Genomic DNA, 14,430 nt, shown 5'->3' with positions numbered 1-14,430 from the left:
GTCATACATCACCGTTTGATCTTTAATATTATTTGTCAATTTACAATTTTATTAATAATATTTTTTTAATTATATGTAAACGTTCTCAACAAGTTATAATTGTAGAAAAAGAAAATATATTATATACGAATAAAAAAATATATAAATATATATATATAAATATATATATATATATATATCAATTATGATAATATTAAAACATGATAATATTAAAAAGATAGAGGAAAATGAAAGGAATGGTAGGAAGTAGCGACATACGGTTTTTGTCATGAGAAATATAATAGTGCAAACACTGTCCATAATAACATGAATTGAAAATAAGAACATATTCTAGAAATATTTCCGAAGTATGATCAAAGCATAATTATTAACAAATGAAAAAAATCATGTGTGTATTAATGTACTTACCGGTGAAATTTCATGATTTATTTTAATCTTTTATTATCAACGTTGCATATATGGTTTCATAAAAACTTATAAGGTGGCTAAACATTATTTCTTTTTTATACTTAAGTTTTTATATTAATTTCATATCATAGAAACACGTGCATCAGATAATTAATTCTGTGTATAGCATTAATTTTATACGTTTGTAAATATTGGAAAACTTTGTCTCTTCTTACTGCATATTTATGTACGAACAATATTTAATTTCAAAATCATCTTATTATTTATCTAAATTTTATCTAACAAAAATTACTAAGATAGCGTTTAATGTGGTGATATAATTTATCATCCATAAAATTATTTAATATATTATAAAGTGTTAGGTAAAATTAATATTTTTCAATGAAAAACTAAGTCGCGACGCAAATTTATTTTTCACGTGAAAATAAGATAATTAATTATGCAGTTGTTCATTCAATTAGTCAATGATTTTTCTTCGATTCTAGAAAACAAATAAGCCTAAATATTAATCCGAAATTTTAGAGACAAACAATTATTATTCTGTTAATATTTTGCCCAGTGTACTGCAAATGACCTGAATTTATTATGCAACACTTTTTTGTGCATCCTAGTTTAGCGCGTCTTTTTATTATACATATATAAATATATATTATATATTATAAACTTATTTATATAACGCTTTTTTTTTTTTTTTTTTTTTTTTTTTTTTTTTTTTTTGTGCATTGTTTAAAATATTTATTAAAAAATATTACAATTAATAATTATTTACGTCTTATTATAACTGAGAATGTGTATTTTGTTGTAAATTATGAGGAATAAGCTATTATGCTAAAAGAAGAGACCAAACTTTATACATTAAGATTTCGTCATTAATTAATGAAGGTCAGTTTGTAGATTTTTTGTAGTATTTATATTATTTACACACACACACACACAAACATCTTACCTTTTTGTCTCGATTCATAAATTTGTGTCTGTATTAAGAGGAAAAAAATCTGCTAATGTTTTTTCATTACGTCTAACTGAAAAAAGTAATAATATGATTTTATCGTGTACAACTGTATTAATAAATTTTAAAGCTTGTATCAATTGCATTCGTTTTATTTTTTTTTTAATTTTTCATGGTATATAAGCTTACGTAAATTTATGTGGTGTTCTTTTTATATGTATATTATTATAATTTTTTTAATATATCTATCACAGACTACACCGTATATTTTCTAACTGCTTTAAAAAATGTGTAAAAGTATAGAACCAAGTCTTTTTTATTATGTGTAGGTTCTTGTAACATTACTTTTTATATTATTATTATTATTATTATTAATTAAATAAGGTAGCACAACCGAAGAATTTTTGTTCATTTGACATATACATTATGTTTTGCGTTTACAGGCAAAGTGGACGTTATACGCTTTTAATATAATTGACATTTCTATTAGATAATTTTGTATACAGAACGTAATGTTACAAAAAACCGTACTATTTATTACTGCGAAAAATGCTGACAAGAATGAGTAACAAATATACAAAATGCAGAATAAATATAAAAAGAAAACTTTTCAATGAAATATTTAATCACAACTCTTTCCACTATTTTATATAAAGATTTAGGCATGTCTACTATTTTGCTTATACTTTTTTATATACTTTTTTTTGCCATGTTAATGTTTGTATTATGAAATCTCTCTTACAGTTTCGTTAGAGTATACAGATGATTAATAATAATAATAATAATAAATACTTTTCACATATATATACTCATAAAAATATATGAGCGTAGGAAACATTTGAAACTAACAAAATTCATTTTTAATTAATACAATATTTTTTTGTAAATACATATACATATATTCGTACGAAATGAATTTTCATATTGGCATGTTTCGTATGATTCAGTAAACTATTAATTATATAATAATTATTATTAATTAAATATAAATAATAATAATTATTATTAATTAATTAAATTTACTGTATGCACAAGATAAAAATATCACGTGCACGCACTTTTGCACGCATTTACGTATGCATATATGTATAGTATGAACGTATTTTATGTACTATTTATAAATTCTATTATTCTATTCAAAGGAAATAATTTTAACGAAGAATTTATCTATAAAACACGCAATTAATATAAATATGTCCTCGAGAAACTAAAGTAAATTTATCAAACTTTCGTAGATTCGTTTAAAACTACCGAGATATATAATACTTTAGAAGAAAATTTTTAAATTACAATTCATTCTTATATCTCTGACTATGACGTACGCTTTAGACAGAATTTTTTTCTGAAAGATAATATAATTATTACATAATTTCAAAACATATATAATACATGGTCAATACATTCTTGGACATTTAATATTGTTAGTAGAAATATTAGGCGGTAAGTAAGAAACATAATGCTAGTATATTACGCATTTTTACATGCCTAACTTTTAATGCAAAATGCACCAAATGGAAACAAAATGCATTTTTTATCTATCTCTTTCTCTTTTTTTTTATTTGTTTGTTTGTTTGTTCGTTACTTTACTACAAATTAATTTTCTCTTTCTTAACGTGTAACATTATAAATTTGATGTCAACAACAGTTTTAGTAACATTAGTAATCCTTTTGACAGTATTTTATTAAATTCATCCAGCTACAAATCTGGCAAAAGCCTCTGAAACAACACCTTTTCTTTTTTCTTTTGTGTTTACATTTTTAAATCTTACATCGAATCGTGCAAAATACTGTTATCTTTTTTTACAAAAGAAATTTAGCGTTTTTTTTTGTTGATGAAAATTTGGAATAATGAAATATCGAATTACTAATCACATGTACATTAAAAATAAAATGATAAATGTCTTTTAAGAAAATGATAGAAAAATTATCATTAGTAAATGCACTAATCATTTTTGTAAATCCATTCGACATGATTGAATGTTTCAATGGCTATTATTTGTAATTATATAAAGAGATATTAAATATACAAAGATTAAAAAAAAGAATAAATATATATATATAGTATTATAATAATAATAATGAAAAATATGAAATCATTAAGTGTCAAAAAAATGAAATATGAGTTTTGATTATAAAAGATATGTTAATCATATTAATCCCATAAAAATTTCTGCGATAAATTGAAAAGTGCTCGTCAAAAAATGTATAGTTTGAAATAGCATTTAAATGAAAAATGTGTGTTTTCAATGGCTACAAAAATCTAATGAAACATAAATGAAATCTGAACTCTTCTGACCAATAAACTCGTCAGTCTCAGGTATGGCTTTGATTTGTAGGTAATTATCTATTTATTATATAACTATTAACCAAAGAACACACGCGACCTGTATCCTGTCGTCGAAAATTTGTTAGACGACACGTTGCAGGGAAGGCAATTCTCTGAGTACTAATAAATTTATCAGCGGCATTGAGAAGTACAATGTCAAGTTTGTACCCTCGAGTGACATTCGAATTGCCTGGATATCAATTTCTTCCTGGCGATATACGAGCCTGTTGTAATAAAATTTGTCTTCGTCACGATGCGTAAATAGTCTCTATAAAGTATACCTCCTAGGATATTCTAAACTTTTCTCGTCTGTAGTGTTAGCCAAATGTTACAAGGAAGTATCGGAAGGTGGTGTACCTTCGTGATGGCTGACTTGATTTAAAGAATGCTGAAGGGCATCGGGAGTTAACCATTCTTTTGGGAGACAACGCTGCAAAAATGGTACGCACGAACTGAAGTATGCCAAACGATTAACCCATCCTGGGATTTCTTGGCCACATAGAATCTAAAGAATAAAATATCAATTAAAATATAATCGAATATAATTTAATAAACAAACTATTTGCCATACATTGCAGTACTGCTACAATAATTAAATAAGGCATACCAATGTAAGCTGACTACTAAAATGATTACAATTTTTATTCATCAAGTGATAACGATCTCCCCTAAAATCCTTTCCTAATTCATTTACAATCCTGGTAACATCTTCCTCTGTAAAATCTGTATACCCAATGTGTACTGACTGTCTATAAGATATATCCAAATAAATAAATACTTAGTCATTGTAATTCAACAGGTAGCACGATTGTTGTGATAAAATAAAAAATATACATGCCTGTATCTAAATTGTTCACCAAGTTCTTCCGCAACTCTAGGAGTTATTTCAAAAATGCCGGATTTAGGTTTTGGATGACCACCATAGGCATATTCTATACAAAATTATATCATTAAAGTAAATTAAATTGAAAAAATATAATAATAATCATTGATAAAAATGATATACCTGTCCCATATATTTCAACACCCGAATGAAAAACTCCAAGTCCAATTGGAGTTGTATATTCGTTTATCCAATACTGAAAATATTATATGAATGAAAAATAAGCATTGTATGTATGAGAATTTCTTGTATTTCTATTACCATATCATAAACATTGAGAATAATTGGTTCACGCGCCATTTTTGGTATCAGTTCTTCGCTATCTCGTGGATAGCCCAGACAACTGGGGAAGGAAAGATTACAGCCAAGACCTGATGAAAACATCATAGGATACTTGTACTTGAAGCGGTGAACAGCAGGACTATCTACGTTCCAGTACACCTAATAAGCAAATATATACTCTAGTTACATTGCTAAACCTAAGCAAATAGCCATAGTACTTCAGAAATTCTTCTAATGCCTCTGTGGATTAATTTCCACTATTTTTCAAATTATTATACTATTGATTATTACTTTTGCTATTTATGCAGGTACAAATAAATATCTTCATGCGTGTTTTGAAAGAACATTAATTAAAAAACAATAGTATTTAAATACTCTTCTATAAGAATTACGATTAGTGTTCACAATTTCTATTTAATTTATTGTTCTATATTGATATTGCAGTACAAGAACAAGGTTTTCTATATAAAAGTAATAAAATTAGAAATGAAAAGCTATTAAAATATTTCCTATCAATGTTAATAAATGCATCGATGATTTAAAAAGCTTTGTAAGCATTTATAAATCTAATATTACAATTCTAAGAATATAGAGATATGTATTTGTATCTATAGTTCTTAATGTAAATAAACAACAATACATAAAGTTTTAATTAAACTACTCTATTAGTTAAAAGTAAACATTATTACAAAATAAAAATGAATACATGAATATTATTCTAGATATACTCATAACAATGTATCTGTCGACTAAAAATAACTATAAGTGAAATAACAAATCGGTTCACCTGAGAAAGCAGGAATTCAAAACACCTTCTCACATTCCACGTTCTATTGTAGAAACGGTTAACATTTTACACGAATTTTCGAAAGGTTGTTGACATCAAATAACGCGTCTGAGTATCATATGATTTTATTACTATCATATATTACTTGAAAATAGTCTTCTCTTTCTAGTTTTAATGCTTCTCATTTATTTCCTTCTGGAAAACGTATAACCTAAATTTTTTTGTATTGCCATAAGTTGCACAATGACAGCAGTCAATTTTTCCATTAAACAATGAACAATATTATATATAGTCGATGCATTAACTCGTTTTTAAACGCGCTATGAATAATTCGGATGAATCATTATAACTTAAATTTTATTCGTTATAGGAATTAGTATCCTTTGACTAATTGAACACTGTTAGGTCAATTTAAACCGTTATTATATAAATTAATACCAAAGACCTTTCGAATACATATTTAACACTGGAGTAACGACTGAGGCTACATAAGAAACCGTAAATGCCATTTTGCTTTAAATCATTTCTTCGAGTATACAACAATATTAAGGGGAAATAGCACCACAATCTCAAAATCTGTGGGGTTGATTGAAGCGCTACCTAGAAATCTATTTTGAACATTTTCTCATTATAGAAATGATATATATATAATATATTCGTGTGTGTATATATATATAAAATAGGTGGAGTATTAGCTTTTTGTTTCTTTCCTTACTTCCATAATGACTAATTTATGGTTTAAATAATATACTAAAAATAAAGTCGATCATTTACCGATCTAGCAAATTATTGACCTAGCAAGTTATCGACCTACTTAGTTACCGATCAAACTAGTCACCGACTACCTAGTTTATCAACCTAGTTAGTTATCGATCAGGTAGGTAAGATTAAACACCACAGAAAAGTTGGCATAGAACCTAAACAGCAGAAACAAATGAATAATTACTCCTTATTGCACATTAATTGAACATTTAGAATCTATAATTGTATACTTCATTAATTAATTATTTAATTAGTTATTAATAATGAAAAAAACAAAAATGTTTTTTCTCATTTCTAAGCAAAGCAATGAAGTTTTCTATTGTTTTTTGTTTTCAATTAATTGCTAACTTTTTGTTTGTCCGGTTCCCTYATCTTTTATTAATAATTTATTTTTTATTTATTTCGTTAATTAGTTGAAAATAATTATTACAATTTGAATAATTACGAAATGGCGACGACATGARTGGGRGATATGTTATAYGTATGCGCAACCACAAATTCAAGGCGCAAGCGTACTTTGAAAAAAATGAAAGTAAAATTAGTATACCCACAGGGGATATTTTTAAAGTTGATTTCCAAAGTAACAACCTATAGAATAGTGAAAAGAAATAGGTTAATCGTTCATAATGTATAAACAATAGGTAAATATTTTGTAAATTATAATTTTTCTTTTAAATATATCCCCTGCAGGTAAACCAACTTTATTTTCATTTTTTTCAAAATGCGCTTGCGCCTTGAATTTGTGGTTGCGCATACRTATAACATATCYCCCAYTCATGTCGTCGCCATTTCGTAATTATTCAAATTGTAATAATTATTTTCAACTAATTAACGAAATAAATAAAAAATAAATTATTAATAAAAGATRAGGGAACCGGACAAACAAAAAGTTAGCAATTAATTGAAAACAAAAAACAATAGAAAACTTCATTGCTTTGCTTAGAAATGAGAAAAAACATTTTTGTTTTTTTCATTATTAATAACTAATTAAATAATTAATTAATGAAGTATACAATCATAGATTCAAAATGTGCAATTAATGTGCAATAAGGAATACTTATTCATTTGTTTCTGCTGTTTAGGTTCTATGCCAACTTTTCTGCGGTACATTAAACTTGAGCTACGCAATGATCCGTCGGTAACAAAAATTTTAATAAAGAAAGATATTTCTTTTATACATTTTTAGATTTTCACGTAAAATCCAAAAGGATGGATAAATAAATACCACATAAATGTATTTATGTGATTAATATTTAGCCAATTAGATTTTTTTTCTTTATATATTAATCATATATACAAATAATAGTTATTATCATACGTAAAAGTTTTTCAATACGAGAGAAAAACGGAACATTAGCTTCATTTAGCTGCGGAGGTCTTAGAATCGTGAAAAACAATGAAAATTTATAGGAAATTTTAGATTTATGGAGTACAATCCTCTTTTAAAAAGGAAGGATTTTCGTGACTGATTTTTTCCATAGAATTGCCATCAGATTCAGCAACGTTGATCTTAACGTTTTTGCAAACGGCTTCGGTGGATCTGGCAGGTTCATTTATTACTTCCGTCAGTTGCATAGCAGTCGCAATTCTTAATGCCTTAAACGAGATCGATTACAAAAGACTGCAAATTTCTGTTAAAAGTAGCCAGTCATAAATCACGAAAAGAAAAATATTTGATCAAATGATTTGAATTTAGTCACCTTGCGCCTATCCCTGCGAGCGGAATAAAGTACCCAGATAATATAAGATGCCATTATAATCACAGGTATACATATTCCTGCTATGGAGGATGTACCTCGTAAAAGTACATGGTATAATGCAAGTAATGTCCCTGCCAATGCTGCTCCACCTGCTACGTATCTTCCCGTACGACTTTGATCTTCCTAATTAATTATAATGTATTATTTCAATAGCATATATATATTTTTTTTTATAATTTAGTTAATGATTAGAAAAAATAAAGATCGATAAAAATATTAAACAGGTATGTGTGCAAAATAGAAAATGTGTAATAATTTTACCATGGTAGTGATAGAATCAAGATTATCCCTCGAAGAAACTTCCGATGTGATTGGCATATTCCTGCCGAATACATAAAGCCTTTTCCAATTTTAATGAAAAGAAGATGCTGTAATTTAAATTAAAGACAAGTTCTTAAGTTTTTAGATCACTTATCTTCTTTTCTAAAGAACTGAGACTTTCGTAAAAGTTGAAGGTAGAAAAAGGTAGAATAGCAACGAAAATTGAAAAATAAACTCGTTTGATTTTTTATATTCGAGAAGTTCACATATTTTTTTATCTTCGTTTTATCATCGATCACTGTTGGCGAATCGAAAATCTCATCGTAAAATAAAACTGAGAAGTTGAGGGTCTTGTGAAAATGAACAAAACATTTTTTATAAATTCACCACGAGAGTTGAAGATGATCGATCGATCCGTTTCGATTCGTAAACTCCGCGTAACAAGAGTTTTTCTTCGATTATTTAACAGGCGCAAAAGCAAAGTGATCACGGGCAGAATGGGCAGGCAAAAGGCGTTTTCACGAGTAAACCGGCTCGCGCATTTACACCACCACAATATAAACCAGACAAGCATGCTTAGGATAATAAACAAAAAAGACGACGCCCACATTGAATTTTAGATCAATCGTATCGATACGCATTACGCTTTTAAGATACGAAAAATAAGTTAAACAAATCTATGCTGCAATGATAAAGATTAGAATTGATTTTCTAAATACAGGAGTACAGATTTCTACAGTCATCTTTTTGTATATAAACATATTCTAATATTCTTTAACTGCGTTTATAATTTTTTATTTAGAAAGATATTCTCTTTTTAATAATTCTCTTAATTTTTGAAATAGATAATGAAACCAGTCATTTTTTATATTTTATTCTAGTATCAAATATTAAATAACAAAATTAGAACAATGCGTATAAGCTGTATATATTTTTATTCACGTATGTATTTCGTATTGCATATTTTTAGGGGAATATTAAACTTCTTTATCGATAAAGAACGTTGTAAGCAAGTTTTCTCATTGGTCGATGAGCAGCCAATAGGAGATTCGGGCAATGACATCGCTAGAATGTGATTGCGGTAAAAGTCGAACGAGTTTTGATAGAAGTAAATCAACAGGTAGAGCATATTATAGTTTTTTAATTTGCAGTTAAATAAAAGTATAGGTAAAATATTTTTGTTTACTATTATTTAAAAAAAATCTATTGCTTCTATTTTATTCTAACTTCTCGTATTTTGTTTTACAGCATAACCTATTTTAGGTTAGTCTAAGAAATAGAAGAAACGAGATACAAGACAATTAATTCGATCTTAACAAGCTGTGATACATTTGTTATATCAGTAATTAAGTATTTGATTCATTATACTATAATTATGGATCCAGGAATAATATGTTTTCGTCATTGTAATATTAAGTCTGTCTTTTGTAAAACTATTCCAGAAGAATGTCCATTGTGCAAAGAATTTATTGTAAGTTTTCGTATAGAACCATTTAGAATTCCATATCCATTTACAAATGCAACAAGTCAATCAACTTCGATTGTAATTAAACCTTCTCATGGTACATTTTTAGATAATTATGAAATTAATGATCTTTTACATATTGGAGTAGTTAACTCTAATGGAAATCTTTTTGAATTTGATAGATATGGTTTAATTATTAATAATTTTGCACAATGGACAAGTTGCATAGCAATGCAAGTAGTACCGGCTTCTTGGGATTATTACTGGGATGAAATATTAAATATTATGAGGCAGGATATTAAATGGAAGTCTATTAATTATAATGAAGATACCATGAATTGTTTTGATTTTGTTAGAGAATTTTTATATAAATTAAATTATACTAATCTACAATTTAAAAATGCTGAGGATATGTGTAGGGAGCTCATATTACCTAAACTTTATGAAGCTGTTAGATATATTACATTATACAAGAAGTTGAAATATGGTGAATATTTTATATCGGATTAATTAATAAAAATATATATCAAAAGCAAAAAATAATATTTACTGCTGTTTTTAAATTTTACAGATAAAGGTATAACATTAAGCTTCCTTATCGGTAAAGCGCGCTGTTATTAAGTCTTCTCATTAGCAGACGATTAACTAATAGGAGACGCGCGCGTTGTGATCAAACCTTCTCATAGGCCGAATACTAGCCAATAAGAAGCGCGTGCTGTTACGTCGCTGACATATGATGGCAGCTGAAGTCGAGCGGATTCTGATAGAAATATTTCAAAAGAATAACATGATTTAATTATGTTGCTATTATAGTTTTCTTATTTGAAATAATATAAAAGTAAGTAAAGATACAAATTTACTTTCGTTTACTATGATTATAGAAAATCTACTGTCATTATTTTATTCTAATTTTTTGTACTTTGTTTTACAGGATAACCTATTAGTTCTAGTTATGATGATTTAGAGGAATAGAAGAAACAAAATACAAGACAGTTAATTTAAACTTTAACCATAAAGATGATCATTTCAAGATTAAGAACAAATCTACACAACAGAATAACTGTTTTAAGAATTCGTCAATGTATAAGAAGTATAGCAAATGATAGTAATGACAATAACAAGTTTGATGTTATTGTCGTGGGAGGAGGACATGCAGGAACCGAAGCCTGCACTGCTGCTGTTAGAATGGGTGCTAAAACTTTATTAGTTACGCATAAAAAAAGTACAATCGGTACGTTGGATAATACTTGTATTAAATTGTATTTTTGCTAGATATATGTAAATGTGTTAATTAATAATTTATTTCTAATATCTAGGAGAAATGTCGTGTAATCCATCCTTTGGTGGAATAGGAAAAGGAAACCTTATGAGAGAAGTTGACGCTTTAGATGGAATTTGCTGTCGCATATGTGACATCTCTGGAATCCATTATAAAATATTAAATAGAAGTAAAGGCCCAGCTGTTTGGGGCCTCAGAGCACAGGTGGATAGAAGTTTATACAAACAACATTTGCAGGCAGAACTTTTTCAAATGCATGGTTTAGATATATGTGAATCATCTGTCGAAGATCTCATATTAGAAGGAAGTCCACCGGAATGTCGTGGCATTATTCTTCGTAAGTTTCAAATATCTTTAATTTCATTTGTTTTATATGCTATTTAACTACTTCGTTAATGGTGACTCATTCATAGGTCATTCATGTAAAGGTCAAGTATAAACAACCTACCGATTTATATATGGATCATATTCCATGCAACCATTAAAGAATTTATATGGAGAACGAGAGGATTAATAAAGTATAGAAATATTTTAATCTGCTTTTTTTTTTACAGGAGATGGAACTAGGATATTGAGTAATGCAGTAGTCATAACAACGGGTACTTTTCTCAAAGGTGAAATTATTATTGGATTAGAAAAGAGACCTGCTGGAAGAATGGGGGATGAACCTAGTATTGGATTAGCTAACACATTGGATCAACTTGGCTTTAAAATGAAACGACTTAAGACTGGTAATTATGTCATTTATTTATAATATATTTATTCGTTTAAATAAATGTTATTATTTAATTATATCGTTTAGGTACTCCGCCAAGATTATTAAAATCAACAATAGATTTTTCTAAATGCGAGAAAAATTTCCCGGATGAAGTTCCCGAACCATTTTCGTTTATGAGCGATGGAGTATGGCTTCCTCCAGATAAACAATTGATTTGTTATTTGACATGTACAAACGACAAGGTAGCTAAAATTATAAAAGACAACATGCATTGCAATTTGCATGTTACTGAAGAGAAAAAAGGTCCACGGTATTGTCCAAGTATAGAAAGTAAAATTCTAAAATTCGGTAAAACCAGTCATTATATTTGGTTAGAACCAGAAGGATTGGATTCGCCATTAATATATCCAGGTGGTTTGTCATGTACATTACCTGCTGAAAAACAACAAGAATTGGTTAATTCTATACGTGGATTGGAAGAAGCTAAAGTAGGTAAGGTTCCATTTATAAATATCTGTTAATAAATAAAAGAAAAATCTAATTTTTGTATTATTTTCTACAGAAAAGCCTGGTTATGGCGTAGAATATGATTACATTGATCCAAGAGAATTAACCGTAGAATTAGAAACAAAAAAGGTTTCGGGATTATTTCTTGCTGGGCAGATCAATGGTACAACTGGGTATGAAGAAGCAGCGGCTCAGGGTTGTGTTGCAGGCATCAATGCAGCTGCTAAGGTGAACAATTATTTTTAAATTAAATATTGCAATGAATAGTTTCCAGATAAGATAATTATAAATGCTCGTTGTATTTAGGTTTTGAAAAAAATACCAATAATTATAAGTAGAACAGAAGGCTACATTGGTGTCCTAATCGATGATCTTACAACACAAGGTACAGACGAACCTTACAGAATGTTCACTAGTCGTGCTGAGTTTCGATTGAGTTTACGTCCTGATAATGCTGACTTAAGACTGACAGCGAAAGGTTACGAATCAGGTTGCGTTAGTAACGAAAGATTTGATAGAATGACAAAAATGAAAACGAAATTAGAAGAAACTATACAACAGCTCCGTTCTATTGTCCAATCGAATACCAAATGGAAAAAAGCATTGCTTATGAAAATGAGTAGAAATACTCAAAATAAATCTGCTTTTGATATATTGGGAATGCCAGATCAGAGTATAGAATTTACAAAAATAGCCAATTTATGGCCAGAACTATTTGGAAATTTAGTAAGAGATCCTATCTTCGAACGAAGATTGAAGGTATGGTAATTGTTTCGAGAATACTAGTTCTTGCAATATTTACGATTATTAGTTATCCTAATAAACATAGAACGCATGTAGAATAATTCAACTTGTTGATCCTAACACTCTCTGGTTAAGGTCAATAAATGAAATTGGCACAGATTCATCTTTGCTGATTTTAACCAATCAATTGATTTTACAGATAGAAGCAACCTATGCTTCTTTCATCCATCAACAAGTCAAAGTAATCGACGAAGTTAGAAGAAATGAACAAATGATAATACCCGATGACATTGATTATAATTCGTAAGAAATTCTTCATTATCATAATTAATTAGATCAAATAATTAGTAGACTATGTACATAAACCTCTGCTCTTGTTTACAGGGTGAGATTAAATTTATCTACAGAAGATAAAGAAAAATTAATAGCAGTACGACCGCGAACGGTAAGTATTGTTTTCATTAAATTTTTGTAAATATGTATATTAAACAAAAATTTGTGAACAACTTTCTTTGTGTTATTTCAGATTGCTGCGGCTGACAAAATTTCAGGGGTAACACCGGTAGCAATTGTGCGACTTTTACAATACGTTAAGTATAATAGAATATATGAAGATAAGCAATAGAAGTAGAGTATATGAAAATATACAAATATCTATAGTAGGTAACATAACATTAAATAAATTTTATTTCTCTAATATGAAGAATCATGTGTTCCGATGAAACCGAACATGTAGAGAGTTTCTGACATAGGGAACTTTGCTGATTTAATTAGGGAAGGTTCAAAGGTTCGGTAATAATAAACTTCTAGGTACGGAATTCTCTACTGGAGCGTGTTCAGGGTAAATGTCATTATAAGGTCTGCTTATTTCTACCCAAGCTAGTAAATATACCTATAACCAAATACATACACAAACCTTTATATTCTATTATTTACAGGTACAACTAAAAATTCATTTTATATCGTAAAAAATATACAAAATAAATTTATAATCAGAGGATGAGAAACAAATAAGAAAAGAAAAAAGAAAGATAATTTTATACATAAATGCAGAATGAAATTCGTTAGTACTAGGAGTTTCTCTTTATTGCCATTAGTGCGATAGTAAATACTGTTTACGATACATCTCGTTTATGGGAATGGTGTATTGTATTGTATTTAATTGGCGCTTGTACGTAAATCGAATGCTAGAGTTTGCGCTTATATGAATGGATTTTATTTTTTTTTCCTTTTTTTTAATTTTTTTTTATTACTAATAATAAATTCCTCACGTGTATTCTACTATAGACGGGCTTATAA

The 14,430-nt window shown here is 28.1% G+C and overlaps 4 protein-coding genes across 6 annotated transcripts; 2 read left to right on the top strand and 2 right to left on the bottom strand.

The window, feature by feature from the left end:
• Nucleotides 1-3,436: 3,436 nt before the first annotated feature.
• Nucleotides 3,437-6,184, bottom strand: LOC106787097 (desumoylating isopeptidase 2). Of its 2 annotated transcripts, none has more exons than XM_014749148.1 (6): nucleotides 5,636-6,184; nucleotides 4,828-5,007; nucleotides 4,690-4,762; nucleotides 4,522-4,615; nucleotides 4,291-4,432; nucleotides 3,437-4,188 (listed from the first exon to the last, which is right to left on the bottom strand). In XM_014749148.1, the coding sequence occupies exons 2-6, from the start codon at nucleotides 4,951-4,953 to the stop codon at nucleotides 4,012-4,014; spliced, it is 612 nt and encodes a 203-aa protein (XP_014604634.1). In that variant the 5' UTR covers nucleotides 4,954-5,007; nucleotides 5,636-6,184; the 3' UTR covers nucleotides 3,437-4,011. The 2 variants fall into 2 exon arrangements, with proteins under 2 accessions (XP_014604634.1, XP_014604635.1); XM_014749149.1 differs by having other exon boundaries at nucleotides 4,828-4,937.
• Nucleotides 6,185-7,819: 1,635 nt separating this feature from the next.
• Nucleotides 7,820-8,864, bottom strand: LOC106787050. Its single transcript, XM_014749058.1, has 3 exons — nucleotides 8,419-8,864; nucleotides 8,098-8,280; nucleotides 7,820-7,993 (listed from the first exon to the last, which is right to left on the bottom strand). The coding sequence occupies exons 1-3, from the start codon at nucleotides 8,473-8,475 to the stop codon at nucleotides 7,820-7,822; spliced, it is 414 nt and encodes a 137-aa protein (XP_014604544.1). The 5' UTR covers nucleotides 8,476-8,864.
• A 590-nt stretch (nucleotides 8,865-9,454) lies between these two features.
• LOC106787094 (MKRN2 opposite strand protein) lies at nucleotides 9,455-10,533 on the top strand. 2 transcript variants are annotated; one of them, XM_014749145.1, is made up of 3 exons: nucleotides 9,455-9,538; nucleotides 9,667-10,370; nucleotides 10,455-10,533. In XM_014749145.1, exons 2-3 carry the CDS (start codon nucleotides 9,794-9,796, stop codon nucleotides 10,502-10,504), a joined length of 627 nt encoding a protein of 208 aa, XP_014604631.1. In that variant the 5' UTR covers nucleotides 9,455-9,538; nucleotides 9,667-9,793; the 3' UTR covers nucleotides 10,505-10,533. The 2 variants fall into 2 exon arrangements, with proteins under 2 accessions (XP_014604631.1, XP_014604630.1); XM_014749144.1 differs by having other exon boundaries at nucleotides 9,462-9,585.
• A 78-nt stretch (nucleotides 10,534-10,611) lies between these two features.
• On the top strand, nucleotides 10,612-13,834 carry LOC106787093 (protein MTO1 homolog, mitochondrial). Its single transcript, XM_014749143.1, has 10 exons — nucleotides 10,612-10,721; nucleotides 10,815-11,114; nucleotides 11,200-11,499; nucleotides 11,717-11,893; nucleotides 11,965-12,372; nucleotides 12,443-12,615; nucleotides 12,694-13,146; nucleotides 13,331-13,434; nucleotides 13,516-13,576; nucleotides 13,658-13,834. The coding sequence occupies exons 2-10, from the start codon at nucleotides 10,901-10,903 to the stop codon at nucleotides 13,754-13,756; spliced, it is 1,989 nt and encodes a 662-aa protein (XP_014604629.1). The 5' UTR covers nucleotides 10,612-10,721; nucleotides 10,815-10,900; the 3' UTR covers nucleotides 13,757-13,834.
• Nucleotides 13,835-14,430: the final 596 nt, after the last annotated feature.

The sequence above is a fragment of the Polistes canadensis genome, unplaced genomic scaffold (assembly GCF_001313835.1).
Source record: "Polistes canadensis isolate GaletaPanama2010 unplaced genomic scaffold, ASM131383v1 scaffold_91, whole genome shotgun sequence".
NCBI lineage: Eukaryota > Metazoa > Arthropoda > Insecta > Hymenoptera > Vespidae > Polistes > Polistes canadensis.
This window is presented reverse-complemented; position numbering and strand designations above follow the sequence as displayed.